Genomic DNA, 22902 nt, shown 5'->3' on the forward strand with positions numbered 1-22902 from the left:
ATTTTAGCAGCAACAATCCATTGTTCCTGTCAAATTTAAAAATGCAATTAATGAATATTTCAGTATTGCCAATATTCAAATAAAGAGGCAAATTTTAAAATTTAACATATTTAGGTTTAATTTTTTCATAATTTAATTTTGCATAAACTACCTTTGAGTAACTGCTGGTCCATAAATAGGGTTTGGATGTAACATCACCCTATAAATAGTTAAAAATGGCACATGGGTTTTATTTGTTTGGTTTATTTGCTTGTTTTAAAATCCAAACAGAAAACATACAATATGACTGATCAAATTGCATTATACAATGTGCATTTCCATTTAAAACTTTTTGCACATCCATAATCTATTGCGTTTTCTTCTGTTTTTCTTTTGCTGGTATCTTATCAGAACCCAGAGGCTCCCATAAAGAGAAGCAAAATATGCCCTTATTATGAGATCTTCCTCCAGCTTACGTCTTATCTCACAGACAGAATGTTCAAGAAACACCGCAGTCCTTTATGCTTTTCTGATTTCAAAATAAATGCCAAAAGAAATAAAACATTTATACAACAGGCAGTTTTCAACTCCTTTAATGGTTCAGTTGGTATAGATTTTGGACGCATTTAAGTCAAGGGACGAGGTCGACGGCCATACGGCATAAAACAACCATTCAAACTAATTTTTAAACAATAAAAAAAGAAATTCACATTAAATAGTTTAACAGCTCAAGCGAGTACGAACGACATGCAGTGAAGTCAATGAATTAAACAAGAATCCAGAGTGACATTCAATGAATGCAAAGCTCAAAGGCCACAAACCCAACCTGAAATGAGTGCATGTAAGACATGATTGTATGCTTCTGATATATAAAAAAAAACAATGCATAGACGAAATAAAGAGTTACAGCAAAAAAAAGAAATCAGATGCATGTTCCTGTCAAAATGCAGTAATCTTGATGACTGAAGACATTCAATCAAATACTTATTGCTGATATTAGCGAGAACTATAAAAGCCAGTTTCAAAGGACTTACATCCACAGATTAAAAAGAGGTGTACATTGATGTTTAATGCAGCAAGGCTCGTGACCATTAGAGAGCTACTTGAACATACACCAGAGACCACAATGCAGGCATGCATCATTTCAAAACACTAAGATACAATAATTATGTTAAGCAAGTTAACAAAACATGAGTACACATTAAATACTGAACATGAAACAATGGCACCAAAAAGGTCAGAGGCCAAAACACAAAACTGATTTAATTGAACTCCTAATAGAAAAAGGGTTTGGTTTTCATGAAGTTGTCGCAGGACATTTAGCATCCTCTGAATTCACACAAGCTTATATTCATCTTCGACTTTCATTAGAATAACTAAAAACATGCGTTTCACTAGCACCACTGAATCAGACGGTCAAATATATGCTGACACATACCCACATCTGAGTACGGCACATCCTGTTACAATGCTTAAGGCTGAGGCTTTCCATCTGATGTGTAAATTTGTCGTTATTTCGGTTTCTAAAATCATTTGTATTAAAACATGATTACAAATCAAAATTGAAGTTTAAAAGGGGTCTGTGTTTGTCTACATTTTAAGACATTGAAAAAATAAATAAGGACCTAAGACATTCATTAGATTCCTTTAGAAATATTTTACATAAAAAACACAGTTGGCACAACTCGTTCACTTTTCTACTTTTTTCTCACATTCTGTACAAAAAAGGCTATGAAATTTCACATTAATCCAAATATCGAAAAAAGATCATGAAACATCAGGTCATTTGTGTACATCGTTCTGTGAGTGTGTGCTTGTGTACGGGCCTCGTCCGTTTTGACAATTCGGTATCCTCCACAACAACATTAATGTTATTTTGATGAAATTACGATGCGAACGACTACTAAACAATCAAAACCCCTGAAAATAATAAAGTAAACAAACAAAAAATAGTCTACCTGCAGGATCCTGTGGACAATTAAAACAAGAAACTACATACACGGAAAAAGAAAAAGAAAATCATCTGTAATAACATAACCCATAAGGCGATTTATATTCTTTCGTAGTTTGACCAGACAAATGAAGCTCTTGGTCCATTAAGTCTCTCATGGGAACAAATATAAAACACCATTTACGGAAGGATGATGCAAAAACGAAACTTAAAAACCCGAATCGAATTTTTACTCGCCAGGACTCTTTCAGACTCGTTTGCTATGAGTCATCAGGTAGTGCGGCCGCAGGGCCCGATATTGTAACAGTTAGTGTGAGGAAGAAGAGGGGAATGGGGAAGAGAAGGGAAGTGGGGCAACTGACATGCAGCAGAGCCCCGCCCCTCTCTCGTCTCAGGCTCCGCCCTCTCCATCAGTCAACATTGTGTTGTGTTCAGCTGTAGTGACTCGGCATGGCGAGAGGTCACTGTCTCCTGTCCTCGGTCTCTGATCTTGAAAAGGCCATCACCACATCCTCAGCTCCTGGTAAAAAGGACAAAACAATATTTTAGATTGGCATCAGACATATTCACAGATTATATGCAATAAATAAATAATTAAAGTTAAAGTTTTATTATTTTACACTTTTTTTTACAATTATATACAGAGTTCTACAGATAATAAATATTTTATTACACATTTTTAAGTAACTGTATAAAGATATTTTCAGTATGAAATAATGAAAATAATAAATTAATTAAATAATTTATGCTCTGAGAAGACTACTTATTTCAAGACTATTTGTACTGCATGTAAGAAAATAAATGCAGCCACTCTCCAAGCTATTATCCTTAAAAGCTTTATTAGGTCAGGAAAATGTAATCTTCACAACAGAACAAATTACGTGAGCTCGTTCAGTGGCACCGAACGTTTTTATAATGGCTGAAGAGCAAATAGGCTGTGTGGTGTGCAATTAAACTCAGACAATGCCTTACAAACACTCCAGATAGAAAAATTACAGTAACACTGGGGTAAATAAAAATAAAAAATCATCATCTAGGGCTATGTTCTGATCTGAATGGAGGCATAATGCAAACTGTGCAGTGTACACTGAATACATCATATTTTTATTTTAATAGTATGCAAAACATGCACACACAATATGCAATGGTAAACATTTAGAACAGTACAATGTAGTACATCTGCTGTTCACTTCATTCTAAAATTTCTGCATTGGATTTATTTATTTATTTATACTCATAGTAAAAATGTCTTAATTACTGAGATTCTGCAACCCAAACTCATCAAGTCTTACTGAATGCATGAACAGCTGAAATGCATCAATTTAAACGTATGTAAAAGTATAATGGAAAACTGTTGCTCAATGTAGTGGATCATCTGGGTATTCAGTACATATAGTAAGTTAGCGGGGCGTCACATGATGCTAAGGAGCTGTGTGGACGTGAAAGACAGAGTTCCCAGAACTAGTCTCTGTTTAACCATAAAACAACACTGAATACGCTTATATTCGACTACTACAAGTACACTTCAAGGGGAAGTCGTGGCCTAATGGTTAGAGAGTCGGACTTGTAATCCGAAGGTTGCGGGTTCGAGTCTCCGGCCGGCAGGAATTGTAGGTGGGGGGAGTGAATGTCCAGCGCTCTCTCCACCCTCAATACCACGACTGAGGTGCCCTTGAGCAAGGCACCGAACCCCCAACTGCTCCCCGGGCGCTGCAGCATAAATGGCTGCCCACTGCTCCGGGTGTGTGTTCACGGTGTGTGTGTGTTCACTGCTGTGTGTGTGCACGTTGGATGGGTTAAATGCAGAGCACGAATTCCGAGTATGGGTCACCATACTTGGCAGTATGTCACTTCACTTCACATAAGTCACCTTCAAATTCTACAATGGATCTCCGTTCCAAGCCAAAGAACGATCCTCAGAAAATCCACGAACTTGTCGGAGGCAGAACAACAAAAGATGGCGCCCGACCGAACGATCTAAACGAAACCGAAAAGAATCGGGAGGGTGACATGCTTGCGGTTCTTAAAGAAATCCAGGAAGGCAATAACACCCTATCGCAAAAGATAGACTCTAAAACAGCGAACTTGCACTCGACAGCCAGCAAGAGTAATGGAGGCCGAACAGCGCATCAGTGACACCGATGACGAAGCACGTCGGATAGACGGCCTTATGAAAGTGATCAGGCAAGAGAATGAGACTTTAAAAGATAAAGTGGAATACCTTGAAAATTACAGCAGACACAGCAATATACAGTACGTATAGTGGGTTTGAAGGAAGGCAGCGAGGGAAGCGAACCTGTTAAATTCTTGATCGAGTGGCTGCCTAATGTTTAAGGCGCGCAACATTTCTCTGAATAACTGGATATAGAGCGGGCCCATCGTACTCTGAACCCAGTGCCGAATCCTGATAAACCTCCGAGACCCATTCTGGTCCGACTACTTCGCTACCAAGATCAGGAAAAAATCCTGCGACTCGCCAAACAGAAGGGAGAAATAACCATGGACGGGAGAAGAATTAGCATCTTTCCTGACATGAGCCCGAAGCTAAGAGGCGCAAACAAATGATCCCAGCTCTGAAAGCACTTAAGGAATGGAAGGTCTCTTGCTACCTGGTTCATGCATTAAGATCCTAACGGAGGACGGGAAATCCTGGCTCTTCAAAACACCCGGCGAGGCGTTTAAATATCTGGAAGACCAGGATAAAACCTGAACTAACTATTCGGACTGTTTTTTGGGTTGTTGTTTTTCTAAGGACAGCTGTAATTCCATTCTAAAAGAACAGAACTTATACTCTAGAAGATACACGGCTATTTGCCCTCGGTTTTATTTTTATATTATGTTAATCCGAAGGAACATGAAGAAATTTGTCGACATCACTCTATATGGAAAATAACTCATAGTTCAGTTGTTAGAGTTAAGGAGCTCGGTCGTCAACAGGTTTTGATTGTTCAGGATGGTAAAGGAGCAAGCGTGTTTTCCCGTGGAATTTGTTACTTGCTTGCTGGCGTGTTCTGAGCAGAGTGCTCATACATTTAAGAGTTAATACATGTTTTGTGTTTATTTATTTTTCTCTCTCTCTCTCTCGAAAACCGTTTGGGGAAATACAGGGCTCTGTATTCTTTTTCAAATATCTGGGAAAAAGTTTTAACACTCAAGCAGCCATATGAATAGCCCATTAAAGTTTGTATCGTTTAAACTAAAAAGGTTTGAATAGCCCAATAAAAAGGAAGAAGGTATATACATATCTTAAAAAACAGAGAGAGTGGGTAGGACTAGTTTTTGCATCATTTAATTCCAAATCAAGGGGAACATTGATTAATAACATTGATTAATAAAAATGTTCCATCTAGATTGTCAAAAATGGGCATAGACCCCATTGGGAAGATACATATTAGTACAAGGTTCTATATATTCAGAACAGTGGACTTTAAACATATACGCACCAAACTACGATGACCATTTGTTTATGCAAGCCATTTTTCCTTTGATTGCCCAAGCACCTGGTTGGATTTTGGTAGGCGGGGATTTTAATTTCTGTATGGATTCGGTGCTGGATAGATCTTCACTTAGACCACAACCCCCCACTAAAGCAGCTAAACTTTCTAAGATTTTTATGAAAGATTTAAAGCTAGTCGATATATGGAGGCAGATCCATCCTAGTGATAGAGATTACTCCTTTTACTCTCACCCCTATAATACACATACAAGCATATAGTAAGTTAGATCCTATGCTATTTTGAACATTCCCAAGGTATCTAAAGTCTGTTGTAAAGATGAGTCTTCTTTAAACATCACTGACCCCACTGAGCCCTCAAATCAATATTTCACACATTCATACTCCTGCTGCCCTGATCTCTGACCTGGAGAACTGGATGTTCATGAGTCCATTCATTAGAGTCAAACTAAACCATATTAATAATGAACACAGAGCAGGTACCTATAGCCATCAGTTTGTTCACATAAACAGCTTAACGCCAGGGTCAAATCAGCTTCTGCTTTTGTAGCATGCGGCATGAGACTGTAACAAGCACTGCTTGGGGTTTTCTGTGCCACACTGATAAGAAATGCATCTAAAAGCCCCTTTAAACCAAGTCTAGTGTCCATATATGAAATGCAGACTCTGGGAAAACAAACACTGTGAGAGATGTCCTCTAAAGACATGAAAATGTCACCGATGGATTGCGGGAAGTCTGCGGGCATTTGTGATTTCAGTCAGGTTCGAGGCATATTCTCAGCGAGGGAAGGCATTAATCAATTCCAATCCTGAATTAACGATCCCGCCAGGGGAAGGAAAACAAACCCCCACGAACCAGGTAAACAGGATTTGTAGGTCCAGCTGTCCCAAGATGAACACAGATTAATAACAATACCGCAAATGTGTAAACACAACATAAACTGCAAAACTTTGAGCTCTGGCTGAATTATTTTGAAGGTCATAGAGAAATTACTGCACATGAAGTGCTGATGTTTCTTGGTGATATAGCCCAATATCTTATACTATGTTTGGCAATCCAGTGTTTTAGTTATGGAGCTTTTTTTATTCTAAACTGGTTTGAAGGAAAGTAGTGTTTTGACTGTCCTAGTCAAAGCTTAATAAGCAGAAAAGCAGAACATCTGCATGTTAATTTCCTCTGCCTTTCATGTACCCTAGCCCACAAAATCTGACATACCACTTCCTCTGCATAAAATGACCAGTTTAATTCTCCAGGAGTTTAAAATACTCTAACCATCAAAATGTAAAAGATATGCACTCAACATCAAAGGTGCCCTTTATACTTCACTGAAGACTAGTGTATTTTGATGATGCTCTTTACTTTCCTGCAGAGTTTTGCAATATTAGGATATTTTATCCAAAACTTAATGAAATATACACTGAAAAGTAATGCACTGAAAACCACAAACCACTCAAATTTTAAACAAATGCATTACAGGTCAAGAATAAGAAGAATCTTATAGAATAATATTACCACCCCTTAATCTGCAAGTTTCTACCCATGGCGCCGCCATTGTGTTTTCACAAGCGACAGCGGTGTACCAGTCCTAACACCATGGCGAAAGTTCAAGCAAAGCATGCTAACTGTTCTGTCTTTGCTGCATCGTCGAACACATAACACTGTTTAGAGTCCCAGCCTCAGAGAAGACAAGAAAGCAGTGGATTTATTTATTCATTTACTGAATATTACGCTGCTGCCAAATATAAACATGAGATTTCCTTCCCAGCCGTTTAAATTTCACAGACATAACCTACTCTTTTTGTAACTCGTGTGTTTTTTTTAACAAACTTGTGTATTTGACAAGTGCAATAAGACACGAAAGAAAACCAAATCAAAACCAAACAGATGTTTTTTTAGCAAAATATCTGAGATATGAGCAGTAAAGGCACAGCCCTATTTTGGAAAAGGGGGTGGTGAGCAGCAGCTCATTTGCATCTAAAGAGACATGAGCAAAAACAGCGTGTTTCTGCTTCCAATCAAAATAGGCATTTTCAAAATGATATAATAAATGATCTGTGGGGTACTTTGAGCTGAAACTTTACAGACACATTCTGGGCACACCTGAGACTTATATTACATATTGTAAAAAGGGGCATGATAGGTCTCCTTTAAACAGTAAGTAATTACATAAATTAACAAACAATTAAATAAAAGGCTAATCTTTTAATGGTAATGGCCTCTAACATTAACACTCAAATGACGATAACTTTATTAACAGTCTTATTAACTCTTTCCCCACCAAACGCGTAATTTTCCTTTAATTAATGAGACGCTTCCCTGCCAAACACGGAATTTTCCGTGTTTTCACTGTTATACGCTAGGGGGCGCTATTACGCATCTCCTGAATGAGTCTAGACAGTGCTATTCAAAAACACAAACCATGAAGACGTAGGAACGAGTGATCTCATATGAAAGCATATGCATATGAAAAATAAATGCGATCATCAACACTAACAGCAAATAAATGAAAACTGCCTAATGTTACAGAGGGAAATGTCAATCCAGAAAGTGGTGAAGGCCTGTGCAAGCTTTGGGAGTACTGATGGAAGCCATCTACTGCATCTTTGCTTTAATAATTGTGGCGGGAGGAGCCAACGACAGACACAGTGGGCGTGGCGTCAAGCCTCGGAGAGGTTTTTATTAAACAATATAATCAAAATAAAGTGTCCAAAGGGGGAAAAGTGTCCAAAATAAACGGGGATCTGGTGTCCTCGTCGTGCTGCGGGGCTGTGTAGGAGGGCAGTGTTCAGGAGGGAAGGGTCCAGGTAAGGGGCGGAGTCCGGCGGCCGCACGCGCTCCCGTCTGGAGGTCCCGGGGCGCGGGTGACGGCGGCTTCTGTGGCGGCTTCGTCCAACTCCTTCATCCCCGGGTGCTCGACGGGATTCCACGGCCCGGCGTCCTTGCCCGACGGCCGTATCGCGGGTGCAGTGTCGGCCGGACTGCGGGTCCGGCCGCTCGCGTCTCTGACGGCGGCAGGTAGTTCCCTCTACGCTCCCTTTCCTGGACCCACGAGGACACCAGCGTGCATGCACGGGGAAGAGACCGGTCTCTCGAGGAGAGGCGCGCTCGGCGTTTAAACGGCGGCGGTGATGAGGCTCCATTCACGTCAGGTGCGCCTCATCACACGCCGCCAGCCCTGCGTGTTCAGCGCCCCTCCTCTCTCACACACCCACTCCCGTCGGGAGCCTGGTGAAGGGCGGCGAATACGGGACGGGGTGGTGATGATGGACAGGGGGGAGGCAGCCGACTCGTCACATAATATTACTGACTATGATCCAGATGTAGCATTTGATAAAAATTAAATTCTCTCAGCTTTTTGCTCAAAATGTTGCTTTTTTATGAAATCTACCTACATTCAAGTGCTGATTAAAAAAAACAATGTTTGAAGCTAGAATAAAACTAGCTTTTTTTTTGTTTGAAAGGAGAGGGTCTGATCTTTATTTTGATGTATTGCATGTTCAGATATTCACGCTGAATATTACGATCACGATATATGATATTCATGTTTATAAAAACGTTGGGGTGGCCGGCAACTTTTTTCAAAAACGCTGGTAGGGAAAGAGTTAACTACAGAGGAAAGACTTTTCATCTTTCTGGTAAAAACAAACAGAAGCTTTAGCATAGAGAGACAGCTTCAGACGAGAGTGTTAGCATCTTACTGAAAACACTGAAGGCTCACACCCTGTTTACAAGCTGTATGCTGTCTGATTTCTACTAAAACCAGTCTAATTTCAGTCTTTCTGATGCTTTATCTTACACCAAATTAAAATAAAAGCCCCACAGATTTAGTCTCTGCATAAGCTGAAACAGGAATAAAAATACACCCAATTTACATATAAAAAGAGGAAAGACTACTGTATAGACAATAAACATGATGCAAACCCAAAGAAAATCAAACTGTGATGATGAAAATGAGACTGCGGCTACTAAACCATCAACAGCATGTCTTTGATCCTGTATCATCTTTTAAGGTTGCATAATGCTTGCGTAACAGCCTGATTATGGCAAGGAGGGGTCAAAGACAAAGATGAGGCTTTAGAACCACTGACAGGCTGCTCTAAAAATCCTCACAGTTAAACTGAATGTGCGTTTAAGCGGAAGGGAGGATGGAGAGTCTGTGGATGAAAATGCTCCATCTTCCGGCTGCCTTCGTTCTGGTGGAGCCGCTCCCTGCGACGCACGCTGTGTCACAGGAGCACAAGCCAACGTGCTGCAGACGTCAGAGCCCCCATGAGCCGTCGCCTAGCAACAGCTCAGAATCAAATTGCATCACAATGGTGAGATCTCTGATACTTACTTTACTAGACTAAATGATTGCATGTACATGCTATATGATTACATGATTAAATGCCAAAAGGCGCAATCAGTAAGTTTTACATTACTAAAAAAAGTTGTACAGAGTACTTAGATAATAACTAAATTAATATAATATATTAATAATAATAATAAACTAAAAAGCTGCTTTATTTTACATAGTGTAGGTTGCCTCTCCATGAAAAAAAAAAGTCTAAAATATAATTTATAAATAAATAATATTATAAAATATTAAGTAAATATATTTATAATTTGATATAATTTAACCAGGAAGGTCCCATTGAGATACAATATCTCTTCTACCAGAGAGTCCTGGTCAAAATAGGCAGCAAAGGACACATTTACAAAGAAATAGACATCACCACACAATAAACAAACGTAAAACACAATTTTCTAAAAAAAAAAAAAAAAATGCAAATCCTACTCGGTTATTAAAACATATACACTGTTCTACATAAACACACTTTAAAATATTTTAAAATATTTTTTAAATGTAGCTAGAGATGATACAGATTCCATATGTAATATACCTTGAAGCTCAGTCCACACATACGGAACATAATTAGAAAATGCAGAACAACCTATCTCTGTATGAAAAAATGGCATCTTAAGTAAAAGTGTATCTGTTGATCTGGTATTATAAATATTTGTGCAGTATGTCAACAACCTAGATATATACTGTGGTAATTTACCCACTAAAGCTTTTCAAATAAAAATCAACATATGTTTTTTTCTCCTTAAGCATAAGTAAGTCAAGTTTGTAATTTCATATAAATTACAGTGATGTGTACGGACACTTGTACCAATGACAAAATCGTAAAGCAGCATGATAAACTACATCCAATTTTTTCAAAACATTCTGAGATGCATGCATATAAATTATATCACCATAATCCAATTCTGATAGAAGAGTACTTTCTACTAAACGTTTTCGAGCAACAAAGGAGAAATATTTTTTAAACGAAAATAAAAACCTAGCGTTGGTCGGTGTAGACAAGACACGGTGTTACGATAAGGCACAAAGTAGGACCCGTGTAAATATCGGATCAGCTTTCCAGCGCTGGAGAGAAATCAAGGAGTGGGAAGGCCTGCGATCGGACGCCGAGGTTGCTTTGTTTCTTCTCGATAGGTGAGTAACATTGGTTTTGCTTTGTTTCACAGAACTAATCGTTGCCGTACGTATGTGTGGCGAGACCCTTTAGGGGTAGGGTTTGTTTTGGTGTTTTCAAATGTCGACATTTGCTACCAGAAATCACTCACCCCACCTTTAATTTTTTAACATTACTTCAACATTTATTTTATTCCAATATTTAGCAATACATTATTAAAATTAAAATTTGTATCTGCCAATATTATGTAACGTTAACTTCACATTTCCAAATAATGGACCTAATTGTAAAGTGGTGCCATAAGTTAACTAAACAGTACATTTAACTTTAACTAAATGAAATTTAACTAAAAATGAATTAAATAAACAATAATTACTCAGGAAATATTAAACAAAAAAGAAAACTTAAAAGACACTAAAAATAAAACAGAAATGTATATTTATATCATTTATTTCTACAGTGGCATTAAACACTGGCATTAAAAAAAAAAGTGCACCTTTAAATAAAAAAAAATCCTTTTTAACGGCTGTAGTAATACAGACTGTTTAACCCACACGCACGAATCATCTGATAATAGCAATAAAATACTGTAATAATAAACCAGAAGGGGCACACTTCTAAGGGCACACTTAAAAAGATAATTGCAGGCAGATCAAGGCTTTGGAGTTGAGATAGCAGATATGGTATTAGTGAGCCATTTCAGGAAGTGTGGTTTAAACATGGCCAGCAGTGATGGATCATGAGCAGTGAGTGTGTAGGACTGACACACAACCACACATACTCCCTCACACCCTTCTGTGTGCATCACGCAAGACACTTTTACATCTACAAAGAATCCAACCAGCCAAAATATGACTCATAATTTCATAATCATTTAAATATAAAATACAAGTTTAATAACTTATATTTAAAAAATAAATTATATATATATATCATTAGCCAGCATCAGACCCTCAGTGTACGTTGCCCCTTCAACATGTCAGTGAAATTTCTTTAAAGCCGGCTCTGTGGCTCATTAATTTGCTTATTGGAGGAAATAGACTTTTAGACCATTACTACTGCAATAAGAAACAGGTCACAATCTGCTCCAGCAGAAGAGGATAACGATGAACAGAAGGACGGCGACAGGGCTGTTTAATAACATCTACTGCATTATTATACTGTGCCAGCAGACCACGTAAAAACACACTGTTCACAGCTGGCAAACAAAACCACTGTGGATAAAATGAACACAAAAACTGGACATATTTGTGTTAGGCTTAAAATACCAGAGCCTGAGAGGAAATTAATCATGTAAACTTTTACATGGGTTTTCAAGCTCTTTAATTTTAGCCACATAGCAAAAGTAATTCATTTAAGCCATCATGAAGTCTATTTATAGAAGTAAACAAATGGCTTGTAGTTATGAGAAATTAGTGTTTTCTGTGTTTTGGCCAATGAGTCATTGGTTTAGTGATGAAGGGTCTTAAATGTGCTTTCTGTGTCGCATCGGTCTACTGATAGAGTGCAGTCGGGAATTATAACGTCTGAGGATTATACCAGCAGACACAAGACAAAAGACTGTTGACTCGGCTGCGTCAGTCTAGAAGATGGATAATACACAACTAACTACTGCATAGCCTTGAACGATGTTCTCACACCATCCATCTGCAATTAACAATCCGGTTTGACTGAAGGTCCTCTAATTAGGCCTGTTCCTCTCCTTCATTCACACACCACCACGAAGCCCTTGTCCACCCTGCTTGCCGCCCATTCCATTGCTATGGAAACGGTCTACTGTACTTGCTCCGGTATTCAGTCCCCAAGGCCTCCACAAAAGGGGCGGTAGGCTCTCTCACAGCCTCATTGTCGGCTTTCAGCCAATGATGAGGATCAGAGTTCAGCCAGAGAACAGCCTGCCACTCACATTCCTTTTGGATCAAAAAAATAAATAAATAAAATTGTAATATTATTATTATTTTAATTTATTTATATTATGTTATGGTAGATAACCAATGATTATGATCCTATAAGGTTCTATAAGATGCCTTAAATAAACAGTGGTCACAATGAAGCTGCATTCAAGAATTTTACATGTAACCTAAATTATTTAACCCGAGTATAAAACAAAATGTTTAAAATTACAATGCATTTTACAACTTTGCATGTGGAATAGATCTGATATAATTTTTCTTATTATGTTTTAATAAACCTTAAAATATATATTAAAAAATATATATTTTACTAAGCACTGGAATATATATTTTGTAATGCAATTTTAACAATCATAGATATCCTAATAATCATATTACAAAATCACAGTACAATTATCTTTTCACACCATTTCAAAATATTTATTATGATTGTTAATTCAGAAATAACATGTAAAGATAATTATAATGTAATGCATATCAATGCATACATTTCTGGAGAAAATTATTTTAATGATGATAACAATAATAATAATTATTATTATATGTTACTGGCTTTATATTTGTTATTAATCGTTTTTATAAAATGATTTATTTTTTCTCATAAACATATTAACCTTATTACTGTATAAATAAAAAGTCGCCTGATCATTTCATTTTAGCTGCAGCTTTTTCTATATTATATTTATTTATTTTTATTATATTTATATTTATTCCTGTTAATGAGTTTGCTTGGCATGGTGTGAAGCTTTGAGCTGCCTGAACTCTCAAAGTTCTCCTACGCCCACCGCCCTCCCCCAGACACCACCATCCAGTTTCATCCTCTAAACTTCAAGGCCTTAGATTTGATTAAAATTGCATTACAAAATTTATAATATGCGTCTATGCTAATTAGCCAATTAGATGGTCCCGAATGCAAATTTGATTAATCCGTAGACAAGTAAACAGGGAAAGTGGCAGGTTTGGAGCTTCAGGAGGAGTAAACATATCAGATTTGTACACTTGTGAAGGAAAAAGGAGTGGTGGTTGCATGTGCAAAACTCACTGTAGCAATGCTTGGATGCTCTGAACAGTCAAAAGAGCCCATCTACAAATATTTGTTATATATGTGGGTAGCACATTCAGTGTCAGAAATCAATCAAACCTGTCCAGCCAGGGAAAAATACTTCACAACCGCAAAATCATTCTCAAAAAAAAAAGAAAAAGAAAGAAAAATAAAAAAACTGTTAAACACAGAAGTTATTATTCACATGTGAGAACAATAGCCATTGAGAAAGAGAAATGGTCAGCCTCAGTGGTCCGAGTCTATTCCACACACAAATGAACTCTTTACAGACAGCAACCCTTTAATTTACTCCAGAAACCTGAGAGGCCTACAGATCATTCATACCTTTAAATATAAAGCCACATAGCATGTTTATTTTTTTGCAAGCATTATTAGAAACAAATATAGCCATGTCTGCAGATATACTAGTCAATGGGTGACTCATTTTCCAAGGTGTTGGATGCAAACACAGGCAGCTCTCTGATACAGCTTGATACGTAAATAACGGAATAGTCCCCCAAGATGTGGCACTATTTTGCCTGATGTGAGAGAGAAAGCATTAGCATGTGTAGATCTGAAGTGCCATCCATTTGCTCTAGTATTACATTAGCTAAATCCTCAGGTAGCTGTTTCGTGATCCTACATTATTCGTTTAATTGAACTAAAATAAGTGACTACTACTAAACACATTCCAACTCACCTCAGCAGACCTCTAGCATTTTTAGCACATGCTTTATTTAAGGGTTAAATAAAGAGAGAATGAGATGTCACAGTTTCTCCTAATAGAAAGGACTAATCTTGACGATACTCCCCTAACATATTCCTGATGGCCTTCCTCGTCTGTGCTTTAAACAAAGGTTATTGTACTTCTTTGTGTGTGTTGTTCATTAAGTGCTTTCTCCCTTTCATCTCACACTCATTATACTGCAGGAGACCACAAGTGTCTACTGATCGCTTTCATCTAAGAGCTGGCATTTACATTTCTTATTCTAGAAACATCACAACGTCTTAATCACTCATCAGAATGTTGGCTCATCGACGATGGAATATTTCCTAACTTTGAAGCAAACACCCAAAGATCTGCACAAAAAGTAATTTGAGCTAGAAAAATCCCAGAAGCACAACACACATTGACATCTACATCTTTCTTCTGCTACTGCATTATTTATGAAAATCCTTCCAAAAAGAGCACAGCATTGGTATCCTTGCCTAACATCCAGGCTCATATGCATATTTAATGAAAACAAAATGTGTGCTCCATTCTGCTATACACCTAGTTATTCACAACGCTAAGACTTGTTTTTTCCTTGTTTTTCCATTTCACAGAGCATGTGATCTCTATGACAGTTAATGCATCTTAGTAAGACTGAGCATTACAGCTTCATTCTTACTACGGCATATGAAGCAACTAAGTGAAGTTCTTCATTAAACCTATAGATCAGCTGATTATCTCAGTTGAAAAGAGAGGAAATGACCCTTCAATAAATATATATAGCATTTAACCTGCCTCCCTGAAACATTTATGTTGTGCTAGCGCCCCCTTGTGGAATGAGCTAACTTTGATGAATACAAAGTTAAAAAGAGCACCATTTGTTCAAAATAGAAAACTTTACTAACAATATAAGTCTTTACTATGACTTTTTATTAATTTAACACATCCATCTTGAATAAAAGTATTAATAAAAAAAAATTTACTGACCCCAAACTTTTGAAAAGCATTGTTTATTGTAACAAAATTTATTTTTAAATAAATGCTGTTCTTTTTAACTTTTTATTAATCAGAGAATTCTAAAATAAATATCACAGGTCCCCCCAAAAAATATGAAGCAGCACAACGGTTTCCAACATTGATTATAATTCAGCATTTTAGAAAGAGTTCTGAAGGATCATGTGACACTGAAGACTGGAGTAATGATGCTGAAAATTCAGCTTTGATCACAGAAATAAATTCTATTTTAAAGTATATTAAAATAGAAAACTGTTATTTTAAATTGCAATAATATTTCACAAAATAACTTTTTTTCTGTATTTTTGATCAAATAGATACAGCCTTGATGAGCAGAAGGAACTTCTTTAAAAAAAACAAACATAAAAAATCTTACTGATCCAAACTTTTGACCGGCAGAGAACCAAGAAAGACAATAATCCTTCTAATATTCCAATGTCCAGTATGATAAGAACTACAGCAGTACCTCAGTAAATAAACGTGTACGTGGTAAAGGGTGGAGGTTTGGCCTGCGGTGTTCAGGCTGTAAATGTTGACTTACCCTGGTCAATAGGGTGCTGTGGCAACTGACTCATCTGGCTGTGCACCACGCCTGCATAATTCCGCAGAAACGCTTCCTCGGTTGGTGTCAGCTGTAAGGGTGGGGACAAAAAAATTACTTCACATTTGGCACTGAAAATCCATGCCAGTGTTCAGTTAAGAATGATTTAAATTGCCACTAAACTGTCGAGCACTAGATCAGTTTCAAGGAACAGTGAAATGATCACCAAATTCAAGACAACGACTGGTTTATATATTTTAAAGTAATTATAAAAATGCAAGCAATTAGCTTTCTAAAGTATCCTAGGTATTGTTTTGCATTATTATTCAGTAAAAAAAATGCAGATTATTCTAAAGAAAACAAGGTGTTTTTATAGTCTGTGCAGCTGGGGGAAAATAATATTAACCAACATCATCTAATTTAATCCTGACAGAAAAATTAATACCCTGCACATTATTTCTCACAAAACACTCAAAAATGTGTCACATTAGTTATGTTAAAACTGAAGCCATTTCATGTCGTTTTTAAAGCACATCAGATGTCGTCTTATTCTCACTGGTCTGACACTTACATTTGATCCCATTTTCTTGAGCATGAGCAGCACCCGCACCTTCTGCTGGATGTACATCTCCTCAGGAGACTTGCCAGGGGTTTCCTCTCGGTTCATCCCCCCTGCTCCTGATGCACTGCTGAGTAACCGCACACAGAGCAAGAGAGTATTCAATTATTCATATCCCAAATTTTATTTTCAGAACTCATGAGTTGAATACATTCCTGCTTGGGTTTCATACAAGAAATATGATGCATGAGGGCCTAGAGATGTGAATCAGACCTACATTTAACTGCAGTGAACATTTCCATTAGATTTATAGAAACTACTGAAGAAAAACCCTTATGAGCTAGCTTTTCGCAATCAGGCAACATATTGGCTTAAAAAAAAAAAAAATCAAACCCATCGTAACCTTTGCTGAATGCAGAAAGCTTCTAATTAAGCAGAATGACAGTGTGTGAAGTCTGAACACACTTCAGATCATGGAGCAGGTTGACAGCATCATAAATGGCCCTCATGCATATTTAATGGCAGATCTAACCATGCTCCCAGCTTTCCCTCATCTTGCTCACTTCCTAATGACCTATTTTCAAACTTACACTCAGTATGAAACAATTTTAAGGACCTTTTTTAAGGAGCAAAACAGAACATAATCACAGAAGAGAGCCACAAGACAGTGAATTTGCAAAACGATCTGATGCCCCAAATGTTATTTTCCAGAAATACAAAACACAGAGACAGACTGCAGTAATGCCACCTAATCCATAATCAATGCAATAATGCATCTCACACCAATGTCATATGGAGAAAAAAACCAAACAAAGATTTGAGAAGGAAGTACATCACATACAGTACGAAGCACTGACAATCGAGCAAAATGAATGGCACCAAATATATTCTGGGGGTTTTGTGAATGTGTCAGAGTGAATCCATTGGCGACATCCAGCCTGTGATGTCTCACGCCCTCTTATCTGCACAAAGAGCCTCTAATACATGTTGACAGCTTGTTTGATGTGGGGTTAGCCTATATTTAATTGAAAAGCTGGTTCAACCTTTTATTTCACGACGGATACGTTTGTCTGGCCTTGACTTTAAGAATGACAGTACATCCCCATGGCCTATCCGCCGTGTTGACAGCTTAAATTTCTGAAGGCTACTTAATGTAAGCCGGGAAGGCGTTTAAGACAAAAAGCGGTATAAAAATGGGCGACGCTGACAAAATAACTAACCCAGATTTCCTCCACAGACTCATCAGTCACCAAAGGGCCGTGGCATCAAAAGGGCTTCATATTCAATAAAGCATGCACTTTATTCTGCTGCGTCTCGCTGGCAGCCGTGGGGGGATGAGGAGTGCTCGCAGATGAAAGACACAAGAGGGACCGGAGCGTCAGCTCGGCAGCTCTGTGACACCAGGCACACCTTCAGGGGGGAGATGGCTCACTCTCCCTTTCACGCTTTTGATCATGACTGTCCTTCCTGCTGGAGACGAGACAGGCCAGACAGCAGGCAGACTCACTGCAGCTCAACTCTGCCGCAAACACCCAAGAAAAGCCGGTGCATAACAACGCACCTACTTCATCCTTCTAAGACTGTGGGTATGAATCTCTGAAAAATGGCCCATAATCTTTCAGGGCTTTAGATGTGTAGCACACCGCAGCTCAGAAGCATGTGTTTCGTTTGAGCAAGTCTGCACATTTCTTAAAATATGTAGATGATAGACTGTAAAAACAGGGCAAATCATTAATTTGTACATTTTCAAAGAATGAAATGCTCACTATATAATGTAAAATATAAAAGTTTAATCATAGCATGACAATACATATTGATGCTGTTTTTTTTGTTTTTTTTTATAGCAGCTGGAAAAGACAAGCCATGCCACATCACAAGACGACTTAATATACAATTTAACATTTAGGGAACCCCCCTTTGGAAAAGATGCACAACACTAGAAGTCTGGCTTTATTAATACCTACTTATAGACGTTAATTATCTTACAGCAAATAACCAATATTATGGCCTCTAATGGTCTGTCAGATGTGTTCACAATTAAGATGCATTCTAAAATTTCACATGCTTTAATCAGGAGTTCCCAAATTATTTACCCCAAGCATAAAGCAAAATTTAAAAAAATACAATGCATTTTACAATATCTTATTTTCAATAAACCTTAAAATCTAAAAATGATCTAAAATAAAAAAAAGGATTTATTAAGAATTGATATATATATTAAATATAAAATTATATAAAAACTTTATAAAAATTAATTTAAAAGCTAATTAACTAAATTAAAACAATTATATTTATTTCTGTCTTTTAGGTATATACTATAACATTTCCTGCACAATTCTAATATTTATTTTCTTTTAAATCCTATAGGATTATGTATATATAAATTCCAACAGAGAAAAAAAACACTCATCTAATCAGTGCTATTGTCACCAGATGTCATTTTAGACTTTTCCCGATTTCATGGTGGAAGATGTCGAATCATGTGGCAATGGCCTAAATATAGAACACCTATCCTCTGGTTCAGTCATGACCCAGTCTGCACTGAGGCTCAAGTTAGTGTCATTTGGTTTCCCAGAGTTTAATTGGAGCTTAATTCAGATCACAACATAGAGCTCCTGTTTTAAAAGCAGATAAAGCCAAAGTGTTTTAGTCTTGGTTTGGTCACTGACTGGATGTTATTTCACTGCTGCAAGGTCATAAGCAACGATACTGCAAAAGATCAGTTTATCAGTGACTCCTGCCACTATCCATGTAGGGAAGGTGCAGAAGCTCTGGAAGGAGATCCACAATCCAGATAGCAGTTCTATTTATAGACTCATCAAGTCATTTGAATCCTCACAAACAGCTTGCTGTGAAAGATTCCTCAATTGTTTGAACATGTGACAGAAAACATGCATCAGAAAGAATTTATCATCAACTCAAGAAACATCTTTTGCATTAGTTCAGTAAGAAACATCTGAATATGTGCACTTCCATTCTATTTAGTATGGCAGACATCACTAATGCTTGTGTTGAAATGGGAGCAAATCCCTGCAGCCATGTTCCAACATCTAGTGAAAAGCCTTCTGAGAAGAGTGGAAGATGTTAGGGAGGACCAACTCCTTTAGAAATGCACATGGTTTAGAAATTAAGAAGTGTTGTTTGGGTCTCTACATATTTTTTAAGCCATGTAATGTATGCAAAGCAATCAAAATCTGTCTGTTGACCTGACCATAACTAATTCAGCTCATCAAAAAAGATGCCCTCAAAAGACAAAAACTTCAACAAGACTTGCTTCAGTATGAGAATAAACAAATAACCTAGTGTATTTGCAGCCATAATGTTAACCACTCACCATCTAAAACATAATTGGCACAAATGGTTTTCCATGGTATAACAAATTCCCAAGACAGAGTGGATTTTGTTTGGATCATAGGATGTTACACAACCTTTGCCTGTCAGTGGAAACAAATGATGCCGACTTGAAGAATTATTGGTTAAGACTAACTACCAAACCTCAAAACTAATTGTACGGCCAAAGTAATTGTGTCAGCGACAGCAGAACAACATCACGTCCCCTCCATGAGCAGCTGGACTGAATGAGTAAAAAATAAACTAATATTAAAGAGGATGAGAGGAGGTTTTTCCCGTTTTACCTGAGGGAATGGTGATTCAGCAGAGGGCGCTGTTTTAAAGGTCTGTTTTACATCTCAACCGCCAACCCTTGACCAAACTGAAATCCATTTATACGATCAAAAACTACCTGGACCAGTCGACATCCAGTGGGTTATAATCAGATTATAATTACAACCAGAAACCACCTACAACAAACTGGTTTGATTGTCCTTACCTTTCTTCCCCTTCTCTTTGCCCCCACATTCCTGTCTACTTTGAACGAAACAATAAAATAAAAGCCATACAGACACAATATGGTTTAATTGCAATGTTTATCCACTATAAAGTCCAAGTATGGATATGACTGAATCACTTGCCAGCAGATTTTATGGTAAACTAGCCATATACAGTGTGGAAACAATAGTTAAGTGTATTTGACAACAATAGAGATGAGGCAGCCAGAGCCGGTATGACTGATAACTAGGTCATGACTCGTTAGCAATGCATAAAGCATGACCCAGCATGTAAATTCAAAAGCAGTCAATATAAAAATAAGTTCCTATAAAAAAAATAAAAATAAGTCTACATAGTTGAAAAGCAGATAGGGAATAATACTTTGCAATTTCAGCTTAGTACACATTCAGTTTAAATTCAAATAAATTCATTTCACCATAAGTTTAGTCGCAACAAACTTTTTATGACAGGGTGTCAGGGTTCAAATATTACTGAAATTTTCTAAGGCTTATTTTGTCAATGCATCACCTCGGTGTTCAAATCCATCTAGTATAAGTGTTTCACAAGATGGTTGTCATGCACCAGAGCGCTTGTCATGAATCACAATACAAAACCCACTGCAGTGGGAAGCTCCCTTTGGGATCACTGCTGCACCGGCTGTCAGAGATATACAGCTATATGAAACTATGACAAGACAATTCTCTCCGTAATACGTTTTTAAGAAAACTTCAACTAAATAGGCTTAAACACTATATTTCAAGGCGGGAAGTCAGGCCTTTACTCGTAAAGTGTGGGTAATTTGTCTGAGATTTAAACTTTAAATAAAACATATAAATAATATATATATATATATATATATATATATATATATTTTTTTTTTACTGTATACTTTTTTAAATTTTGTATAATGTTAAAATGCAAGAAAATAATTGAGATCAATAATGGCGTGCAAGCAAAATTCTTCAAAGTCAAAGGAAGCCGACCACTGAAAATTTAAGCAAGCCAAAGAGGATTTTGTTAATTGCCACAGAAAGAAGCCACATTTGCAGCCAGCAAGGCTGATTTAAGCCTGGATCCTAGCCTTGATCAAGTAGGAGCAGGCCTTAAAGGAATAAACCCGGCCTGTGTTGTGTCTGACGGACAGAAATAAGAGGGGGTGGGGGGATGCCAAGCGACACCAGGGGGGCTGGGCTCCCCACAACAACAACAAAAAAAATGTGATGAAGCTTGGCTTGGCAGGAGGGCTGAGTCCATGCCTAAGCTTGTAGCTCAAAGGTAGCTGATGATCTCCCTTAGGGACGCAGAGGTTGAGCGGGCCATGAGCCCCATGTCCCCCCCCGCCATAAAGGAGAAGAACCATCTTTCTTGGATTCAAAAAGTCAGGATCCCTCAGGAGAATGCGAAGACTGAAGAAAATACAGTTTGACTTCCACAAGTAGCTGGCCCTGCCCTGTCTCGTCAGCTCTAGAAGCCCAGTGCGGTTCAAGTGCCCACTACAGGCAGACTGCAAGTTTCATAGCCGAATGTGAGCCAGATAGATGTATTCTGTATTCATAATGAGTTTAGGGTGTGGAGAGACTAAAAATAGCCTATCATTGCCACTAAAACATGATAATGTTGCACAAGTGACAGAGATTCTTTCTGAACTGAGTCTCTAAGATTAACGAATAAACCTATAAATATTAAACTGATGCAAGCAAACACAAAAACTGATCATAAAAGTGCTGCATTTATAGAATCAGGTGGGGAAAATTATATTTTTTTTCATTAAATGCATTATACAACCACAATGAGCATATAAACCTATCTGTGCATTCACAGCAGCAGATTCATGTGCTGAAAGAGGGCTAAAAGCTATGAAGGTAAACAGTACAACGTGTATAGATCATAAACGACGTCATTAGTATGCAAATGATCTTACAATTACATTTTATGCGTACAAAGTATCGGTCAAATACTGAACTAGTACAGCAGTCAGATAGCTGACTCTCTCTTCCTGTGGCAAAACGCGCGCATATATCTCTCATTTATCTTTAAAATGAAGATTGTCAGTAAAACAAACAGTCTTTTATCTACGACTATAGTGTTTAAAGGAGAAAAGTTAGTGTGCGTAATATACAGTGGGTGTTTAAACAGACAAACTGGATAGTGGGGCTGTAACAAAGCCCTGAATGAAGTTCCCACAATTCCCATTCACATACAAACACATTAGCTCGCTAGCAACAGAAAAACAGCCAAACCGCTTCAATTCACGCCTCGTTTTGGGGCGTAATTTTCACATGCTGCCTCAAAGACCTCCGCTTTGACGGATTACCTCTCCTGGTCCAGGATTCTGTCGTTTTTGTTGTATCTGAGAGCTGTTTTGTGTATAAGCAGGCGTCCTGTTCCGGGGTCACATCCCGACAGTCGGCAGCGCTGGAGTGACTCGAGAGCGTTAACGCGCCGC

At 37.8% G+C, this 22902-nt stretch overlaps 1 protein-coding gene across 1 annotated transcript; it reads right to left on the reverse strand.

The window, feature by feature from the left end:
• Nucleotides 1–257: 257 nt before the first annotated feature.
• LOC306860579 (beta-catenin-interacting protein 1-like) lies at nt 258–22888 on the reverse strand. Its single transcript, XM_079402341.1, has 4 exons — nt 22771–22888; nt 16641–16758; nt 16070–16160; nt 258–2450 (listed from the first exon to the last, which is right to left on the reverse strand). The coding sequence occupies exons 2-4, from the start codon at nt 16734–16736 to the stop codon at nt 2392–2394; spliced, it is 246 nt and encodes an 81-aa protein (XP_079258467.1). The 5' UTR covers nt 16737–16758; nt 22771–22888; the 3' UTR covers nt 258–2391.
• Between the last annotated feature and the right edge of the window lie 14 nt (nt 22889–22902).

The sequence above is a fragment of the Barbus barbus genome, assembly GCF_936440315.1.
Source record: "Barbus barbus genome assembly, chromosome: 41".
In the NCBI taxonomy this organism is placed as follows: Eukaryota; Metazoa; Chordata; class Actinopteri; order Cypriniformes; family Cyprinidae; genus Barbus; species Barbus barbus.

What these genes read in the sequence shown, in the direction of transcription:
- LOC306860579 (XM_079402341.1), bottom strand. Translation starts at nt 16,736, where the DNA reads ATGAACCGAGAGGAAACCCCTGGCAAGTCTCCTGAGGAGATGTACATC. An exon ending in TCAAGAAAATGGGATCAAAT is followed by an intron (nt 16,161 to 16,640) that starts GTAAGTGTCAGA and finishes CCACCCTTACAG; the next exon opens with CTGACACCAACCGAGGAAGC. An exon ending in ACAGCACCCTATTGACCAGG is followed by an intron (nt 2,451 to 16,069) that starts GTAAGTCAACAT and finishes CCTTTTTACCAG; the next exon opens with GAGCTGAGGATGTGGTGATG.